The sequence below is a fragment of the Nerophis lumbriciformis genome, linkage group LG04, assembly GCF_033978685.3.
Source record: "Nerophis lumbriciformis linkage group LG04, RoL_Nlum_v2.1, whole genome shotgun sequence".
NCBI classification, from domain to species: domain Eukaryota; kingdom Metazoa; phylum Chordata; class Actinopteri; order Syngnathiformes; family Syngnathidae; genus Nerophis; species Nerophis lumbriciformis.
The window spans coordinates 28266972-28289000 of NC_084551.2; the positions used below are offsets into that span (position 1 = coordinate 28266972).

The window sequence follows — 22029 nt, forward strand, 5'->3', positions numbered from 1 at the left end:
TGATTGTCACACACACACTAGGTGTGGCGAAATTATTCTCTGCATTTGACCCATCACCCTTGATCACCCCCTGGGAGGTGAGGGGAGCAGTGAGCAGCAGCGGTGGCCGCGCCCGGGAATCATTTTTGGTGATTTAACCCCCAATTCCAACCCTTGATGCTGAGTGCCAAGCAGGGAGGTAATGGGTCCCATTTTTATAGTCTTTGGTATGACTCGGCCGGGATTTGAACTCACAACCTACCGATCTCAGGGCGGACACTCTAACCACTAGGCCACTGACACTTGACAGAGCATAGGTACCTTGCCTTATCAAATACAATCAAATTTAAGAAGTGCATCTCTGGTCAGTGCACTTTTTAGCCAAAATGCATCAGGACATGTGAATTGAATGATATGCATCTTCTTTTTAAGGCCATAACATCAATAGGGCTACGGTAGTTTTATGTGTGACACCTGCTGGTGGCCCAGTGTCATTACAAGCAATAAAGACTGTCAAGTGTTTGTTTATCTGCAGTCATAATGATGTGTGTAACAGATGGGTAAGGGGTGGAGTTTTTGCCTCAGTGTTATCTCCCTTTTCACCGAGTCTCAAGGGATTTGAGGTCTTCATCGAGGGCTGAGTGGAGCTCAGGATGAGAGTAGGGGGGTTGAATGCGGAGGGACGATGAGCACAGAAAGGCGGAGGAGGATAGTATGAGCAGACAAAGCATGACGAGATAAATGCCGATGGATAGTGAGAATTTCACACTGGCAGGATAATGGTTGAGTTCTATATAAAGATAATCCGTTTTCAGGCCATTGCATCAGCCATAAAAATATGTGCTGAGGAAAATAAATGATGTAATCTTGTTTGGAGGTATAAAAAGTTAGTATCATTTGGTATTTTTGTGTAGGAAAGGCAAAGAGGTGCCACCATCATTTAAGCACTTCTTCAGCAGTGCCATGTCTCTCAGTTTCATCAACGTGTCTGGAACAAAGCTGGTGCCAGATGTCCTCAAGTGAGAACAACAACACATATCTTCAATATCATTTACAGTTCAAAGTCTTAATTATTTAATTTTTTCAATGCATTAAATAAATTGCAGAGCTCTCCTGCTCGGCCTGGCCAGTAATCCCAACGTGAAGGATGTGTCTCTAGACCTCAGCTGCTGTGAGGTGAGGACTGCCTCCATCTTTCACTTGCACCTAAAAATCATCCTAGTAATGACACATAGCGTCCCTTGCAATCAAATTTTGCACATTTGCATTTTTGTCACTATTTTTACATTTGTGTTGGGTTTTTTCCGCAATGTAGTAATAATTATTTTCTATGTGTGAAAATGTGGTCTTTTCATAAATTATGGATGTAAATTAGCAGTCATACAAGCTGTATTGTCAGATTTGTTGTGTTCCTTGAATAATTAAATACCACATATGTAGTGTTAAATTAAAGTATCAGCATTGTCATTAAGCCAATACCGATTTTGATCCGATATGATACAAAAGGGAGAAGCGGTAGAAAATGGATGGATAGATGGATGATATCAGCAGGAATCATACATACTTTTGATGATGATAATGAGGACACATTTGTTACTGAATACTTTATAATGCTTTCTAGACTTGTACCTTGTATACTTTGTGTCTGTAAGTTATGGTATGGTCTTTATAAGTACTTTACAAGTACAACAAAACGTTATTTTCAGCACTAACCCGTTCAAGATTAGATAAACAAACAGTGTACAGGATTACAGAACAGGAATGCTGATGGGCCACGTAAAAGAACACTGGGCAATCTAGACTGGGCTCCTAAGTTGGCCCAGTCTGGAGTGGAGGGAAAAACTCCATAGCAAAGCACATACCAGTATACATATTACAACATACAACAAGTAATATGCAACTATAATCATTAGGGGTGTCCCTACCCGATAAAAGCAAAAACACAAGTATTGGAATATATCGGCTTGCATCCAAAATGTCCAATTAAGCTCCAAGACAGCCACTTAACACCTAAACGTCCTCTAATAAGCACACATGGTTGGTATTTTCTTGTATTTTAGTGAAGCTATTTATAAAAAGTAAACATGGTAGGATATAGGTTACTAAGAGTGAGCAGCTACACAACAGCAATATCACACAAGCTCGACATATATAAGTGTCCTTAATTTAACAGCACGTGTCAATATACACAAGTATCAAATAATTATCGGTGTATATTATTTACAGATACAAAGTCTCCAAGGCAGAGAAGCGTATTTGAAAGAGTCCAGTAACAAACGTGTCTGCATTTTTAAACCTAATATGAACTCACATAATGAATTGGTGTGGCTACTAGGTGTCGCTAAATAAATATTAACACTCTGCTTCAATTTAAAGACAACATAAATCTGTCATGAGGATAGTGTTTTTCATACCTACCATTGTTCTCTAAATAATTTCTGGACGAAAAAGCATTTTCTAACAGTCCACACTACAAGATAATACAAACATGAACTATGATTCGTACTGATATCGTATTAGACTCATATCGGTATCAGGCGTTACTCAAGGCTCTAATATCAGCATCGTATCGGAAGTTGTATCGGGACACCCCTAATAATTATTTGACAAAGTTATATTGACAAATGTCATGTTTTAGACTGCAATATTGTTCAATTAAGGACACTTAATATGTATGTTTAGCTAGCTTTGAGTGCTTAGTTCTTGTGTAGCTGCTAGCTCCTCGTAGCCTATAGCCTACCAGTTTACCTTTTGTAAATGACTTCACTAAATTACTAATAAGAAAATAACACCTTATGTGTTTGCTAAAGGACATTTACATGTGAACTGGCTGTCCAGCTTTGTACAAGTAAACATGTTGCAAGATTGCTTGTATCGGAAGGGTTAGATCAAGGGTGTCCAAAGTGCGGCACGGGTGCCTTTTGCAGCCCGCATGTTCTTTTTTTTACTACCCGTAGCATATTCTAAAAACGATATAAGGAAAACAAATAGAAATGTAAATTTAAGACCATACAACTATAACGTGATAAGTAAAAGTTAAAATAATTACGCTAATAACACAAAGCTGACATACAGGCATGTTTTTTCTTCCAAAAAATCAACATATTGTATTGGTTTTGAAAATGAGAAATATCAAAATGTCCCCCGCATCCTTCGATTTTCCGTGGACGGTTGCAGTAGAAAAAGTTTGGACACCGCTAGTTTAGATGCAAATCGATGTAATCCTTGTTTTTTTACACTGATATCGGATCGGACACATCTAATTGTCATCATTGATTGGCCTTTATTAAGCAAAAAGCTCTGAGAAAACAATGGCAATGTGGGCGCATCTTTGCAAATGAACTTGCAATAAAGCCTTTTTTCAAGAGCCGTTTTAATGTGGCAGCCAGCCATTTTAAGCTGATCTCTGCTGCGATGCAATCATCGTTTTAGCACCCCCTCCAAAAACCATTTGACAGGCCGGTGACATGCCAGCGAGTATTTATTAAGAGGCTGCACTGAATAATGAAATACTTGGCAGACAGCAGGCGGGTGGTGGGAGTGTTCACGTTCTCTCTCTAATTGTTGTATCACGCACACACACACACTCTCAATCTCTCTCTCACACACACCACATCATTCCCACCCTAGCTGGAACATATAAATAGAGCTTTCCACAGACTCCATGATAACACTAAGGATAACACATGAATAGAAAACCAATTCTACATGCCAATAGAAATCTTCTCACGTTGAGAGAGCAGAGATGAATTCATGTCTTAATGAAGCATTTGCTTGAAAGCCACCCAATACTGAGCTCAAAGTGCTCTGAACGGCACACAAGACGTGGACCTCTTGATGCAAATCTGTGTGTGTCAGCAGTGTTTAGCATGAATATATGGTCATTAAGCGTCTGTGTTTTGTTGTTTCTAATTGTTGGCTTCCATCTGACACGCTGTTCTCTCCCCCTAATGCCTCTGTAAGCTTGGCCATTGTGTAAGTACCAATGTGCTCCTGCTTAGTAATTAACTTCTCATCGCTCTTCATTTTTATTTGCACATCTGGTGTAGGTTCACTGTTTCTAAATAATGATCATCTTCCTCACTTTAAAATCATTTCCACCCTCATTTTGTGTGTAATGAACTGATTTAACGAGGTGAAACTCTGTTGTGCTCCATTATCCATGTCATTGTTTTACATGACGTGCCCCTTTTACTGTATGTATAATTACTGGCCACTACATTAGGTACACCTACCCAATCTAATAAGATTCAATAGAGAAACTCTGCCTTGACAACAATTTTCATTACAGTGGTGCCTCGGTTTTTGTAACTCGCTCCAAAATGAATAAAGTAAAAATCGAAGCAGTTTTTTCCAAAAGAAATACTGCAACTCCAATTAACCTGTTCCAGACATCCACAATTATGAACATAAAACAAAGAATAGTTATACACCCCACTTCAAAGTTTGCGGCTTCCATTTTATAGTAGATTTTTTGTGCATGTGCTACATATTTTTGGCTCAAAGTGAGTATTTTCAAGCATTTAAATGGCTAAATGAGCTAAAAAGTATTATTACTACAATAATAACAGCGACTAAATGAGACCAAATCAATCTGGGCATGCTGTTCCACTGTGGCCACTAATTAGCTCAGCCTTGGGCAGCATTACAATATTGGATTAAATGAGTATAAAGGTGACTAAAGAGTGTTATTTAATGTCTAGAGGTCTCTTACAATGTAAAAAAATGTATTTAGAAGGTCGTAAACAAGTTTTTCTAATGCTCTGCTAATGAAAATATTTGATTAATAAATCTTACTTCACAGGAATTAATTTACCTCGGCTCAGCCTGGAACCAACTAACAGGGATAATTGAGGGTTTACTATAGTTTTAAATGCAGAAAACAATGGAACAAAGATATAAATGATGAATTAAATGGATACGTTTAACATCACCTTTATTGAGGACTGCAAGGGCAGACGGAGCAGGGTGGGGGGGAGTCACCTTCATACAGAAGTTTGCTGTAAATTCAATAGTGTTTCTCACCTTTTTGTATCAGGAAATGGTTGAGTGACACTTGCAACTATTTTTGGCCCCATGGTGAGTCATTTATCAGTTGTACTGGTCTGAGTTACCAAGGTATAAGATTCTTCATTTGGGTACTCGATTTTGCGTAATGACACGCAGGCAAACATGGCTGCAGGTTTAGGTGAGATAATCATTTGGTATACAGATACCAGGGCAAACTTTTTATTCGAAAACAGAATCTTACAAAGAGTGGTACATATGATAACCAAGGTATTACTCTAGCCCCTGTGGGCATTATATTATGTCAACTCAACTGTTGTAGTCTATGAAATTAGTGTACCTAATGTTGTGGCCAGTATGTATTCCAATTTCTGTCATTAAAACACATTTATTTTCCTTATATTTGCCATCCATAGTTGCATGTATGGCACTTATGTTTTGCTGTTTAAGTCATATTGTTTTTGCATTCTTACTTTATGTAAGTCAGTACATTTGTTTGTCTGATTCAATGTCTTTTTGGTTGACTATGAGCTTCCGTGCAACAACTATTGAGAAAACCCCTTACTTCCAGTGGTTTCTCACATATTGGTGAACTATTCAACTTTGTCTGGTGCATTATGTGTGTCTAAGTAGTTGTGTGACTTCACTTTGTACTCTTTTGCAACAGTTGCGGTCTGGAGGCTCCCAAATACTGGAAGGTTGCATTGCAGAGATTCCAAACATCTCCAGTCTAGATATCTCTGACAATGGTGAGACTTTACTCTCTCTTCTGACTTTTCAGTGTTCACTTGCCAACTCTAAGAGGAAATGGTCAGTTAGAATAACATTTCTGATCTTTGTTTTGGTTTAATCCAGGCCTGGACTCTGATTTGTCCACTCTGCTCATATGGTTGGCTAAAAACCGCTCTATTAGACATTTGTCTTTAGGAAAGAACTTCAACAACATCAAGTCCAAGTAAGTACAAGTAAACAGGGCCAATACACTGATAAAAAAAAGTGTCCACTCTCGTAATGGAGGATGCCATCAGAAATATATTGATGGACATATTAAAAATTAGCTTTTTTACCCCACTTTCCGCCCGATTGCAGCTGAGATAGGCTCCAGCACACCCCACGACCCCGAAAGGGACAAGCGGTAGAAAATGGATGGATGGATGGAACATTCAGTGTGCTTTTATTGTCCTCTATTGTCTGATTTAGAAACCTTGCTCCAGTGTTGGATAGTCTGGTCCATATGATCCAGGAAGAAGAGTCGGTGAGTTTTTCATTTGCTTGTCTGTCTGGGTCTAAGAATGATCTATGAGGATTTCGACATATAATGGTTCGGCTGCTCAGCACAATTATGGCAATACAATTAGTCAAACATCACAAGACTTTATTATTTCCATCAATGAGTTAAACGTTATTACTGTAGGTGATTATGGATCTGCAAACATATTCCTGCTTCCTCGTTCTTTTGGGATGGTCAAGCTGCGTTTTACTTCATTTCAGTTTCATTGTACAGTAGAGAAGGCATTCATATGACCCCATTCCTGGTAGATCTTGTGTGAAAGGAAGAGGGGGGTTAATCATTTTGAAATGCAGTCTGCTTAAAAGGATGAAAAGCACCACTCTACATAGCGACTGGCGCTGTGGTCAAAGTTAGAATTGCCATAAAACACATTTGATTAATATTTAACACTCTACTGCCATCTGGCGGCTAAAGTAGATACTGCACACCCCAATTTGTCATGTTTCATGTATCAGGTAAACCGTGACAAATGGGGCCTTATGAATCCCCTTCCTATTGTACAAAACATAACTTGTACAATGTTCTTATTCAAATAATTGTCTGTACAGTTAATTTATGTTTAATATGATCAAAGTGCGGCAGCACGGTGGTACAGGGGTTAGTCATGTGCCTCACAATACGAAGGTCCTGAGTAGTACTGAGTTCAATCCCAGGCTTGGGATCTTTCTGTGTGGAGTTTGCATGTTCCCCCCGTGACTGCGTGGGTTCCCTCCGGGTACCCCGGCTTCCTCTCACCTCCAAAAACATGCACCTGGGGATAGGTTGATTGGCAACACTAAATTGGCCCTAGTGTGTGAATGTGAGTGTGAATGTTGTCTGTCTATCTGTGTTGGCCCTGTGATGAGGTGGCGACTTGTCCAGGGTGTACACCGCCTTCCGCCCGAATGCAGCTGAGATAAGCTCCAGCACCCCCCGCGACCCCAAAAGGGACAAGCGGTAGAAAATGGATGGATGATGAAAGTTTGACTATGGAGCAAATTAGTGTATTCACATGAATGTAAGTATTCTTTTATTTAAAAAAAAAAAAAAAGAAAAAGAGTTGTCTCATATTCTGGGTGAATTATTAGATTTAGTACATGCAAATTAGCAAGGGGCGCCAGACAACTTCTCCCCACGCAAGTCAAAGCTTGAAAAAAGTGTTTAAAAATGTTGGGCAAGTTAGCAAACAAGAACCAATATCTAATTTCAAGATAAGCATATTAAATCAAGCTGAGTCACCAAACAAAATATCTAATAAAAGGCAGATTTAAAAAAAAAAAGACTTCGCCTTAAAAATTATTCGAAAATGGATCGTGAAAATTAGGTAATTTTTTTTATTTGGGTCAACAAGATAATTAACTTAAAGTACTACTCTGTTTGGTATTGGACAACTGATTTTGAGATTAGAAAAACATAGATTATCATGAATGTTTGTTTTGTGAGAATTACAAAAAGTAAATAGTACTGATTTTGGTGCAATGGCCAATAACGATACATTATTTTTTCTTTAATGCTCAGACGGTTGGTCATTTGTCAAATGTTGCATGTTGTGTCAGGGAAGCTGATAAATATAAACAACCAGTACTTGACAAAATCTGACCTTAATTCAACAGTGTTAATTTTGTTGACTAATAATTTTCATTTTAGTTATTGTCCACAACTTAATTTTCCCTAACGTAAATAAGACAAAAACTAATCAAAACAAATGCACATTGACTAAGACTATAACAAAGGTATCTGATATTTTAGTTAAAGAATAAAAACGAGACAAAAATGTTGACAGAAACGAAATTCAGTCGTATTTAATTTCCACTTGTCGATTGGTGGGACAAGTTCAGAATACAGTGTACACATGAAAGAGGGGCTGGGAGTGGGTTACAAAGGAGAGCTACTGAGATGCTTTTCCATTGTGAGATAAGAAGTTTGATGTGTCATCGCCAAAACCAAAATATACGGATTTAACATGTTCCTCATCGTAATATGTGTACCCCTGAGAGAAAGTAAAGAGGGCACATTTAATTTTTGACGCGTGATGCAATCACCGGTCATCGTGACATCTACACAACTGTAAATTAAAGATTATTACTAAAGGGCTCCAGCCTCCAGCGACCCTGTGAGGGACACGTGGTAGAAAATGGATGGATGAAATTTTCGGTTCTGTGGCACTCATGAAGAAATTATGATTAAAGCATGCATCAACACTTCATTTCAAAACACACCTACATACCTGCTTTGCCAGAGACGTAGCATTGAAAAAATAGAACAAGTGCTTATTTATTGGCATTGACCTGTGGAGCCAAACATGACTAACTACATTGTCACTTACCATAAGATCATGCTACTTTTTGCTTTGCAGGTAGTCTAAATAAAAGTGCTTTCAAATAAACTTTAAAGAGGCCTTATCTTTTATACTTTATATTTTAGTCGACTAAATTTGTGTAATTTTTTCCTTTGACTAAAACTAAATAAATTTAGATGACTACAATTTGACTAAAACTAAAATACATACATACATTTTTGTCAAAAGACTGACTAAAACTGAATTAAAAACTGCTGAATTTCACAAGAAAGTGTCTTAACCTAGTATAAAAATAAAATTCACAATAAGAGTATACTGTCTAATCCTGCAATATAGTGATTAAAAATAGAGAGAAATGCAATAATAAACCTTATTCTCTAATGATATATCACAGGCTGCAATCCTGAGATAAAGCAATATTTCCAATCATGTTCACAGAAGCTTCTCATTATATTATCAAACGCAATCCATCTTTTTAATGAACGGTTAATTTCACTCTAATGTAAGGTCTTTTTTTCCCCTGCAGAGTTACATTTCCTCATTTTCTCACTGTAATTAAACAGGGCAGGTATGCAAACCCCGGGTAAGGATTTCCTAATATTGATGATTAATTAGGGAATGTGAGTCATTAGGATTTTGCCAAAGGCGACAAATGGGACATGTAACTACATTTTCTCGACACATGGACCATTCCTTTGGAATAATCTATTAAATTAGATGCACTTGTCATATTTTTAGTAGTGCAAATAATTTACAATCAGCATATAAAACCAACTGCTTCATTTTTTAAGGTAAACATCTGGGTTCGGGCTTTGCTTTTTTACCCAGCGTGCAACACAAGATCAGACAGGCCATCTTGTTTGGTCGTCCTCCAGCCATCTGTGCATAACTGAGAGGCTATATTGTGAAACGTTTAGGACAAAGGCGTGATAAAATGCCATCATTTACAAAACTCAAAACTAGTGAGTGAAGTTGGCACGTTGTGTAAATTGTAAATAAAAAGGGAATACAATGATTTGCAAATCCTTTTCAACTTATATTCAATTGAATACACTGCAAAGACAAGATATCTAATGTTCAATCTGAGAAACATAATTTTTTTTGGCAAATAATTTGTTTGCACTAATACGCCCCCATACCATCACAGATGCTAGCTTTTGAACTTTGCGCCTACAACAGTCCGGATGGTTCTTTTCCTCTGATCCGCAGGACACAACGTCCACAGTTTCCAAAAAAAATTTGAAATGTGGACACTTCAGACACAGAACACTTTTCCACTTTGCGTCAGTCCATCTCAGATGAGCTCGGGCCCAGCGAAGCCGGCGGTGTTTCTGGGTGTTGTTGATAAATGGCTTACACTTTGCATAGTAGAGTTTTAACTTGCACTTACAGATGTAGCGACGAACCATCGTTACTGACAGTGTTTTTCTGAAGTGTTCCTGAGCCCATATGGTGATATCCTTTACACACTGATGTTGGTTTTTGATGCAGTACCGCCTGAGGGATTGAAGGTCACGTGCATTCAATGTTGGCTTTCCACTTACAAGCAGTGATTTCTCCAGATTATCTAAACCTTTTGACCGTAGATGGTGAAATCCCTAAATTCCTTGCAATAGCTTTTTGAGAAATGTTGTTCTTAAACTGTTCAACAATTTGCTCACGCATTTGTTCACAAAGTGGTGATCCTCGCCCCGTCCTTGTTTGTGAATGACTGAGCATTTCATAGAAGCTGCTTTTATACCCAATCATGGCACCCACCTGTTCCCAATTAGCCTGTTCACCTGTGGGATGTTCCAAATAAGTGTTTAATGAGCAGTCCTCAACTTTCTCAGTCTTTTTTGCCACTTGTGCCAGCTTTTTTGAAACATGTTACAGGCGTCAAATTCCAAATGAGCTAATATTTGCAAAAAATAACAAAGTTTACCAGTTCGAATGTTAAGTATCTTGTCTTTGCAGTGTATTCAATTGAATAGAGGTTGAAAAGGATTTGCAAATTATTGTATTCTGTTTTTATTTACGATTTACACAACGTGCCAACTTCACTGGTTTTGGGGTTTGTAGATTTAGCTGTAAAAATCTGCTGTACAGTATATGTGCTTGGGTCCCTATGACAGACAACCTCAAAAAACGAAATGGAACTGGTTTTGGGTTTTTTACAACTCGGAACAACTAATGGGACTTGTAGCTGGTGAAATTTGCAAGTTTATTGTCTGCTGTGTATACATGCACATGTAAATAATTTTCCAGCAACACATGAAATTATAATGCTCTGTCTGGTTTGATGCTAATTCTCTATTGACTTAACACTTCACACAGAGTTTACTTGAAATAAAATCAATCTGACACTCGATGGATTCATTACAAATACATTATTTTTAATGTGTTAGACTCAGAGGCTGAATACTGTACCTCTAAGGATGCTTAAAAATGGTAGAATTGGTCCAAAAACTATGAATACAACATATTTAAGATGTACCTGTAATCTTTTCTCACATTTCTTTTTTCCCCCACTATCCAGCCCCTCACTTCCCTGTCTCTAGGTGACTCTCGACTAAAGAGCGATCTAACCATTGTTCTGAACGCGCTGGGCAGCAACTCGTCGCTTACCAGAATAGACATCAGCGGCAACGCAATGGGCGATATGGGCGCCAAAATGCTGGCCAAGGCTTTGCAGATCAACTCCAAACTCAGGTGAATGACTAACATGACTATAATTGTAGTTTCTTACGCAAAACTACATGGGGTACCTAAATACTAGTTTAACCATCACTTGTATAATAATGTTTTTGTCTTTGCAGGACAGTGATCTGGGACAAAAACAACACTGGTCCACAAGGCCTACAGGATGTCGCAGCAGCTTTGGAAAAGTATGGCTCTAAATATGCATCTGTGTAATGAATGCAACCAGATTATTGTAAGATGACGTTAAATATAAAGAGCGACATGAGGAGGAAATAGGGATGGACGATAAAACGATATCAATATATATTGTGATAGACACGTAATCGATATTAATAAAACATGCATTTTATTTTAATTCAAATGTTCACTATATATGTATTTATGTACATATGTGTGTATATATATATGTATGTGTGTATGTATATACTGTATGTGTATGTATATACATGTTTATGTATATCTATATATATCTATGTATGTATGTATATGTGTATGTATATATATATAAATACTCCAGCATCCCTCGCGACCCCGAGAGGGACAAGTGGTAGAAAATAAGCTGATCTTATTTAATTCTACCCCTTTTCATACTTAGCAATTTTATCCCATTTCCTTGTTTTCTGTAACAGAACAGTTAATAAATAAATAATATACCATAGTAAGTAAACAATAATTAAATGCATAAAGAATCTTTATCTCTCTCTCTCTCTCTCTCTCTCTCTCTCTCTCTCTCTCTCTCTCTCTCTCTCTCTCTCTCTCTATCTATCTATCTATATATCTATATATATATTGCCAAAAGTATTTGGCCACCCATCCAAATGATCAGAATCAGGTGTCCTAATCAGTTGGCCCGGCCACAGGTGTATAAAATCAAGCACTTAGGCATGGAGACTGTTTCTACAAACATTTGTGAAAGAATGGGCCGCTCTCAGGAGCTCAGTGATTTCCAGCGTGGAACTGTCGTAGGATGCCACCTGTGCAACAAATCCAGTCGTGAAATTTTCTCGCTCCTAAATATTCCAAAGTCAACTGTCGACTTTATTATAAGAAAATGGAAGAGTTTGGGAACAACAGCAACTCAGCCACAAAGTGGTTGGCCACGTAAACTGACAAGAGAGAGGGTCAGCGGATGCTGATGCACATAGTGAAAAGAGGTCGCCGACTTTCTGCACAGTTGCTACAGAGCTCCAAACTTCATGTGACCTTCCAATTAGCCCACCTACAGTACGCAGAGAGCTTCATGGAATGAGTTTCCATTGTCGAGTAGCTGCATCTAAGCCATACATCACCAAGTCCAATTTAAAGCATCGGATGCAGTGGTGTAAAGCAGTAGTCCCCAACCACCGGGCCGATTGGTACCGGGCCGCACAAGAAATAAAAAAAATTAAAAATAAATAAATACCGGTACTTTTTTTTTATTTTTTATTTTTTTTATTAAATCAACATAAAAAACACAATATATACATTATATATCAATATAGATTAATACAGTCTGCAGGGATACAATCCGTAAGCACACATGATTGTATTTCTTTATGAAAAAAATTAATAAATAAATACCAGTTGAAGCTGTAATAGCTGCAAAAGGTGGACCGACATCATATTGAACCCTATGTGTTAGGAATGGGATGGCACTTCAAGTTCATATATGAGTCACAGGCATTTGCAGCATAAAAGCATTTGTAGCAAGGTGACAGTAGAAGAGTTCTAGAGAGACAAAGATGAGTGTTTGAGGTGATGGAATCCAGCAGGCTTTTGTTTCTTCTGATCATAATGTGGGAGTGTGAAATGTGCCTCCATCTAAATTGTCATCTGGGACACATCTATAGACACACTTCTTTTGCCTTCATCGCCTTTTCTCGCTTTCCTTAAAGGTACATCTCCCCCAATTCCCTTCACTGTATTTCATTATTGAAATGACATTTTCTGTTCGAAGTGAGCTGTGTGCAATTCAATTTCCTTATGCCCTTTTTTCTTTTTCTGTATCAAACCGTTCATAAGGTTTGACAATACCCTAATGCTTACTGCCCATTAATGTTTGATTTTTTTTGGATTTGTTAGACATGTTGATGCTAATGTTTTGTACGTAAATAGGGATTTTTAAACAACCCTTAACCTACTTTCCAGTATAGGTGGTGTAGGATAAAATATGTAAATGGTTATTTATAAAATGTTGACTTTATATAAATGAAAGTTTACATCGGAAACAAACTGTCAACCTTATTTTGAATCGACCCAATGGGAAAGGATGTCATACACTGGCACTGAAGTATTTGTGTCAGATTTGTCTAAAAGAAAAGGACCCACTATTTGCATTGTACTAATACATTTAGCGTTCTAGCTTGCCATAGAATGTGAAAAGTAGGTATTTTTCAGTATAATAGGAAAAACAAGGTTTCAGCCACTAAACCTAGACACTAGTAAATGGGACTAAAAGCTTTTTAGATAAGAATAGTGTAAACTAAAGCCTAATATTGATGGTTGCAATTGTTGGAGTACTATTGATTTATAATTACAATGTCACATTCATCCACCGTATTGTGTACTGTATTGTGTACAAAAGCTACAATAAATGTTTTTGTGTAAATACAGGTCAGAATGTCATGTCCTTGTAAAATAATGCTATCATATGAAGACAAAGGCTGTCAAAATTAACATGTTAACGCATGCATTCTTTTTTTTTCTTTTTTAAATGATGGCATTAATCATCTAGAAAGGCAGATTAATCACCCAATTTATTTTGACGGCACATGCTTTTTTACCTTAACCACGGATGGTTACCTGAAAGGCGATGCGGGTTGCTATACGGAAGTGATGGGCAAATGACGCCTCAGTAAGTGTGTGGCACACTCACTAGTTGTATTGACAGTACTGATACTATCCATCGTCATGCATATGCTGGATTAAAACATTCTGACAATAACATTGCATTTGTGTTCAAATATTACAGTATGTTATAGTTAGTTTTAGTCAATTTAAATTATGCAAGCAAGTATTTTGGGGGGAATATCACTGTTAATCAAAATTGTTATGTTAATTAATCATTTGCCAGGACTAATTTGGACGTTCAATTATTTTGTCAAAGAGTTCCGCCCAAATGCAGCTGAGATAGGCTCCAGCAACCCCGAAAGGAACAAGCGGTAGAAAATGGATGGATGGATGGTTATAACTACACATTACACAGTTACACATTTGTCTTTTCATCCGCTTGTCAAATGGAATGTATGAAACAAATCCACAAGATGGTTATCTTATGGTTGTCTACCTGTGCAACCATGAATTTGTAGCTTTCCCAGCATATGCTGTTACTATACGGTGCACACACTATTCTTAAACTATATGAACGTAGAATTTTAACAGTCATGTTTTAAAGTACAGTCCTGTGCAGTCTTGGTGTTACCAGTTCCCTCCTTGTCCTCACTGTGATGTCCTCTGGCTGTGTTCCCAATAGAAACTTCACTATCCGTTTCATGCCCATCCCCATCATTGACGCCTCCCAGGCTTTGAAGGCCAGTCCAGAGAAGACAGAGGACGCCTTGCTTAAGGTATTGTAATAAGCTGCATTAGTTCCATCAGTCACAATCTGTCTCTTAGGTTTTCACGAGGGATGTCTACACAGGCTGGAGAGGGGAATAAAGCCTTCCTTTTTAGAAATGCTAGAACTCACTCAACTGATAAACACTGTTAAATGGCACTATTTCTTTATTTAGCCACATCACAGCATTGTTTTGTTTCCCCCACAGATTGAAAATTATCTGTACCGAAACCATGAGACCAGGAAGTACCAACAAGAGCAGGCATATCGCCTTCAACAGGGCATTGTAACCACAACCACACAGCAGGTACGTGACTGCACATTGTTCATAACACACATTTGACGTAATCTGAATCAATCTCCAGGTAAACTGTACCCCATACCTAAATATAAAGTTATTGATTTGAACTGGCAGGTACGTGACTGCACATTGTTCATAACACACATTTGACGTAATCTGAATCAATCTCCAGGTAAACTGTACCCCATACCTAAATATAAAGTTATTGATTTGAACTGTGAGCAGGGCCGGCCCCTGGCATGAACACTATGTGGTTGTTTAGGGCCACATGATTATGTTGACTGGTCACTCTCGTAGCTGATCATCATCGTTGTTGTGCTTTCCTGGTGTTTGCTTGTTATACTTTGATGGACTGAATGACCTCATGAATACAATTCTATTTAGTTTCTGCTGAAAAATTATTCAGTGATGAGTCAACATGTCCTTTATATTAGTTTTAGTTCGATTCAGCAATATTGCAACCGCCTCCATTCAAAATCACATCAAAATAATTGCTAATGTAGCATCGCTTTGAACGCCATCATTTGAACAGATTTACGCTTGTACATCTAAAATGACTGTACTATTCAAATTTATATTCTAGCCAAACCCCTTCCTTAAATATATGTCTCAATAACTTGTTTTTTTTCATAATTTAATAATAAGTTTTGTTTACTTTTTCCGATAATCTTAAAGCGGTATGGCATTTTCAAAATAGGCTTCACAATGTAGGAGACAGGGAACACTTTGTCTTTCCCCTTTTAACCAATCAATCTACTTTTTTCACCTTTTCATATAAACTTTGGACATTATCTGGAATATAACATCTGACTATTAAACTAATTAGATTGAACTGAATTGATTGATTGATTGAATTATTTATTTCAAACCTGCACAGTACAACACACACTTTTTTTTTTAAACATTTTGGCAGGGACATTTATGCAAGGCTTGAAAAGGGGTTGGATGAAGCAAATGCTTATAATATCCCAACCCCTCTCACTCATTCCACATTTAACATAAACAATATAATACAAGAACAATACTATACAAACAAAAACAAGAAAAGCTCCTGTACACTAACAATACAATAGTACCACTGTTACTATAAAACAAGACAAGACGAGACAAAACACACACACACACACACACACATACACACACACACAGGCCCAAACACTCTCTGACCATACACCTCTCTCCCATCGCTCTGTGCTGAGGGCATCACTCTCTTTCCTCCTCGTACTTCTTCAGTACTTCTTTTTTAAACCGTCTTTTAAATGTAATCATGTTAGAACAGGTTTTTAACTCGTCCCCTAAGTTGTTCCACAGACTGACTCCACGCACTGAAATGCACATTGATTTTAAAGTTGTTCTAAATTTAGGCAAATATAATTTGTTGTTTCCTCTTAGACTGTAACTATGATGAGCATCTCTATCCTGGAATAGGTTTTGTATATTGGATGGTAGAGAGTTTTGGGATGCCCTAAACATAATTTGAGCAGTTTTAAAATTGATCACATCGTGCAGTTTAAGTTGCTAGTTGTAGTTGTCAATGTAGTATTTTGGTTTATTGTTCATACATGATTATTAAAGTAAATTAAAATTATTAAATATTATGTCAGACCCACTCGACATCCATTGCATTCGGTCTCCCCTAGAGGGGGGGGTTACCCAAATATGCGGTCCTCTCCAAGGTTTCTCATAGTCATTCACATCGACGTCCCACTGGGGTGAGTTTTTCCTTGCCCTTATGTGGGCTCTGTACCGAGGATGTCGTTGTGGCTTGTGCAGCCCTTTGAGACACTTGTGATTTAGGGCTATATAAATAAACATTGATTGATTGATAAATCCTTACATAACTTGCAAAATATTAATAATACATTATTTCCTTATATCTAATTATAAACATACTTCAACTGCATTTTTGTTGTTTGTGTCTCATGTGCACACACTCCCAGAGCCAAATGTACCTCTGGTCACCAAGAGTAATACAGTAAACCCTTGTATATCACTGTTAATTAGTTCTGGGTCCGGCCATGGTAAATAAATTTCCACAAAGTCGGAATTAACTATAAATACAATATTTTTTATAACTACAGCCTAAAAAAACCTTTTTATGACTTTTTAAATATAGTTTTAACATTAAGAAAGCCTCGAGACAGGAAATAACACCGGCATAGTCACTTTTACAAGTCTCAAACTCCAAAGCGCAATGTTGCAAGGAACAACTATATTACAATGCTCACCGAAAAGGGGCCTCAAACAACATATTATTTAGGGCCACAGAAAGCCTGACTTTGAGTGTCTGGTTTCTAGATGATGGACCGGATTTGCGTGAAGGTGCAGGATCACCTAAACTCTCTGAGGAACTCTGAGACTGACGTCATTTTGGAAGACGTCAGGTCGGCAGAAAGCCTTATCAAAGATGCAAGGAACTCGAAAACGGTGAGGATAGTCAAGAGCGCCTTAATCTCTTTTATTTACATAATTATTTGTACCTTCCTTATTTTTGCATTGCCCCAGCTCCTCCCTAATCTCTACCACCTGGGATCAACCTCCAGAGAGGAAGTTCACAGGGCTTCAGTAGGTCCGATTCAGGAGAAACTGGAGTCTATGGCAGGAGAGGTGACTTCCGTCATGGACCAACAGCTACAGGTATAGTAGATGACACTAAGAATTGCACTTAAAGTGAATTATGCAAAGTCAAAACGTGTTTTGTGTTGGAACATGATGCAGGAATCATAATTCTCACTGCAAATATTGAAGTCTATTGTGTGCATTAGTAAGAGACGAAAACTGGGGAATTGGCGCCATCTACAGACATTATAAAATAAGCAGGATAAAAAGATGGTATACTTTGTAGCAACAGTTAAATACATTTTTGAAATTCTGACAGTGTTATACAAATATTATCGCTGTAAAGGAAGAATACTTGATACAGCTTTTGTCTTAAATCCCATGGGATTACAGAGTAGTGAGGTTTATATGCACATAAATATAATACCAGACATTCCTTAATCCATTCAGACGCTGTTGGAATCTATGATGGACGCAGCGGAGTCTCTGTGTCCTCACGTGATGAAGAGAAGTAACCTTCGCTCAGACCTTGTAAAGGCCAGCTCAGCAAAGATGGTCGTCCCCAAGAGCTTTGTCACCAAAACTCTCTTGGAGCAGTCCGGTATTGACATCATCAATAAGATTAGGTGAGTGCTTTTTTTATTTAAAACATGTAGCGTATTTTCTAAACTGAACCTCTCTTTTCTTTCTTGTCAGTGAGGTGAAGCTGAGTCTTGCCTCTTTCCTGTCCGATCATATTGTTGACGAGATCTTAGAGGCGCTTTCCACTTCACAACACACTCTGGTGCGTTAATCAATCATATGCTCTTAATTTACTTATCCCATCTAAATGCATGAATCAGGGATGTCCCGATCAACATTTTTGGCATCCGATGCAATTTTTCGGCCTCAGATTTGATCCGATTCTGAGTCCCGATCTAATATTTTGACAATAGATCATAGAACTAAAAGTGATTTTTTTTAGCAACTAACTAAAGTAAACACAAAAGTTGATCTTATTTAATTTAGAATCTGCTTGTAATGTTGTAAATCAGATGATGTTAAGTGTGTGATATTCAATGTTACATAAATTTTTTTAACAAAATAAAGTGGCTAGTGCTCAATAAATTAACAAAAGCAAAAAGTACTATTGGCTCCCATTCAAATAATTTTGGTTTTGCTATCAAAGCCTTCATGTATCTAGAGACATACTTCCTGAGTTTGTAAACAAAAACAACCAAAAATTATTTTATAAGAGCAAGAAAAGGAAAAATATTGATCTAATCACTTCAGCATTGTTTATGTACTGATACTACACTAAGTATCGATAGTATTGACATCTGGAGCGATCACCTTTACTTTACATTGAAGCTTAGCGTAAGCGTCTTGTATTGTCCTGCGCGATGTGTTCGTAGCATGATTAGCCATTAATTTCTTCTAGTCGTCCAACGATGATAGATTCGTTGCAGCTTGCTATAAAATTTGAGGCGGTGTTCTGGCAAGACATGCACCTTCCTGGAATTGACGCACCTCTTGCATGTGTGTAACAAGGAATCAGGAAATTCTCATCAACTGAATGCAGATCAATTAAAAGAGACAAATATTGACCTCCGATCCTATCCCAGGATCAGGACATCTCTAGCATGTATACAACATTTGTCACCTGCTTATTATTATTAATAATATTATTATTATTAACTTCTCCTGCCATGCTTGAGTCAACCTCTTTTTACCCTACCTTCTTGATTCCTGCTATCTCTCAGGCAGACCATCTGGTGCAGAGAGGGCGCCCCCTGGTGCAGCAGGAGTCAGTAGACATGGACGTTCCAGAGGAAAGGATTCCTAAACGAGCATCCGCTGAGATCCTGGAGGGCGAGAGACTGGAAGACCTGGAGTCATGCATGGTAGGATTGGACTAGAACAAGGACTGATATCTCTTATACAGGGCTACTTAACAAAGTTGTTCCAGGGGATACATTTTCAGAATACAGTACCAAGGACTGGGGACCTTTTTGTATATCTCATTAACGCAAGACTAGGTCTTCAAAAAAAGACTAAGAAAGGGAAGAATGAAGTAGTAAAGTCCCAGATTGTTATCACTAGTCAAAGAGCCTTTATAAATGAAAGGAAGACATACAGCAAAAACGCCAGTCAAAGATCCTGTAGTTGACACAAGTGCTTTGGTAATCTTAAAAGGACATACTGCGGAAAGACTGATCAAAGATTCTCTGTATTTTAGGAGCACTCTGCTGTTTTTAAAGGCCCACTGGTCAAAAATATGTTATATGACAGAAGGGCTCTGCTGTTTTTAAGGGCACACTGCAAATACGCTGTAGTCAACAATCCTGGATATGACAAGGATACAACAACACTAGCCAAAGATCTTCTATACAACAAGCCATCCATTTTCTACCGCTTGTCCCTATCGTTGTCGCGGGGGGTGCTGGAGCCTATCTCAGCATCTTTGCATTTTTAAGTATGTATTCTATTGTCAAAAGATCCTCGATACAACAAGAGGACTCTACTGTTTTAAGAACCTCCTGCAAATATTTTTCTTGTCCCTCTACACCAGTCCTTCTCAAATAGTGGGGTGAACCCTCTTGGGGGGGGGTGTATATTGCAGCCCGGAAGAGTTAGGGCTGCATGGGATTCTGGGTATTTGTTTTGTTGTGTTTATGTTGTGTTAAAGTGCGGATGTTCTCCCGAAATGTGTTTGTCATTCTTGTTTGGTGTGGATTCACAATGTGGCGCATATTTCTAACAATGTTAGTTATTTATACGGGCACCGTCAGTGTAACCTGTATCGCTGTTGGCCAAGTATGCTTGCATTTACATGTTTGTGGTGCTGAAGTCGCACACATTTTGTAATAAGGCCAGCACGTTGTAGGAATTGATGAAAAGCAGACGTGACGACAGCTCGTGGAGGACGATAAACGCAGTGCCTTTAAAGCACGCCCCCAAGACTGTGTAATACGAGATTTAATGACTAATGAACAACTTTGTTCGATAATGAAAGTTGCCTCAGCTCAAAGCCTGAGCCCCGACATTAATGAACTAGCATCCAAGAAAAGATGCCAAGTATCTGGCTTGGGCACATCAGATTAGATCAGTGTGTTGCAAACTGAGCAGTTTAAAGTCCTGAATGGTTGGTTTACTCATTGTTATTTTATTTTCTAATTTATTAGCCTGTGGAAAAAGTTAATGTTGATATTTACCTCAGAAGGCTGCAAATAGAAAAGAGGCATTACATTTTTATTTAAATTGTATTTGATATGCCATTGATATTTTTTAATTATTATTATTATTATTTGAAACTCGATTTTGCATGTCACTATAAAGTTATATAAGCCTTGCTTGTTCGATATTCAATGCAAAACTTGTTTGGGTCCCTATTAAAAGGTTAATTTGTTCAACCTTGGCCCACGGCTTTGTTCAGTTTTAAATTTTGGCCCGCTCTGTATTTGAGTTTGACACCCCTGATTTAAAGGAATAGTATGCACCTTTGCAGGAAGGAATTAGGGGAGAGGAAGGAAGGCATAGCCATGCTTTTGTTGAACGCTATAATTCATGTTTTAATATATGCTGTGCACACGTCACATTGTCCCTACTGCACTACTGAGTGTTTTAATAAATACACAAAACGCAGTCCGGACCGAAGCGTTTTTGTACAGCGAGTGCGCCATACAAGTTCCAAGAATTCATTTCCACCTCTTAGCGATCAGAAGGCAAATTTGGTCGCAATAACTACTGTACTAGTAATATTAGTTTTATTGATTTACTGTAAAAGCAACATGTTGCTGCATGCGCCTCTTATTTGATTCTCCTGTTTTCCACTATCAATATGTTGTTGCTTCTTCTCATGTGTCATCTATTTTGTCTTTATTTCTCTTCTTCTTGAAAAAGGTAGTTTGAGCTAATTACCATCATGGCCATTTCCCACATCCTCCCCTCTTTAAGGCTTTATTGTATGCTGTCTTTCTTTTTCTTCAATTTTCTCTGTTCATCATCTTCTTGCCTCTTTGCTCCACGGAGACTCTGTGCTGCACCAGTGTAAGTAATATTGGTCAGTCCTTGTCCTTCTTTCACTCAACCTGCCTGCTTGATGGTCGTCTCTTCCAAAAGTCTGTACTATACTCCAATACTTTACTTTCAATCTTTATCTGAATATTGCTGTGTCAGGTCTGCTCGACATACTCATGGGTGTGCTTCACAGACACTGTATGTTGTCCCAGGCTAACTATAATAAATACCTTGGTGGATCCCTCTGCTGCACAAAACATTATGGCATTTTATGGACGTTAAAATGTCTCAAAATCAGTATCAGTGGGATTGAAAATAATTAACTAAAAGTGTCAAATATCCTCATTGGGTCATTATTTAATGTAATATTAAAAGCATATATTTTGAATGAGAGGAAT

The 22029-nt window shown here is 37.9% G+C and overlaps 1 protein-coding gene across 2 annotated transcripts in view; it reads left to right on the forward strand.

The window, feature by feature from the left end:
* LOC133598614 (F-actin-uncapping protein LRRC16A-like) overlaps positions 1-22029 on the forward strand; it is a 135690-nt gene that overhangs the window by 88490 nt on the left and 25171 nt on the right. For both annotated transcript variants that reach the window (XM_061951344.1, XM_061951337.1), the window contains exons 16-29: positions 894-998; positions 1086-1155; positions 5654-5735; positions 5842-5941; positions 6187-6241; positions 11074-11246; positions 11354-11422; positions 14689-14782; positions 14981-15079; positions 17372-17500; positions 17579-17710; positions 18083-18258; positions 18329-18416; positions 19375-19515. In XM_061951344.1, the coding sequence (XP_061807328.1) occupies positions 894-998; positions 1086-1155; positions 5654-5735; positions 5842-5941; positions 6187-6241; positions 11074-11246; positions 11354-11422; positions 14689-14782; positions 14981-15079; positions 17372-17500; positions 17579-17710; positions 18083-18258; positions 18329-18416; positions 19375-19515 (1513 nt within the window). The remainder of the gene's footprint in view (positions 1-893; positions 999-1085; positions 1156-5653; positions 5736-5841; positions 5942-6186; positions 6242-11073; positions 11247-11353; positions 11423-14688; positions 14783-14980; positions 15080-17371; positions 17501-17578; positions 17711-18082; positions 18259-18328; positions 18417-19374; positions 19516-22029) is intronic.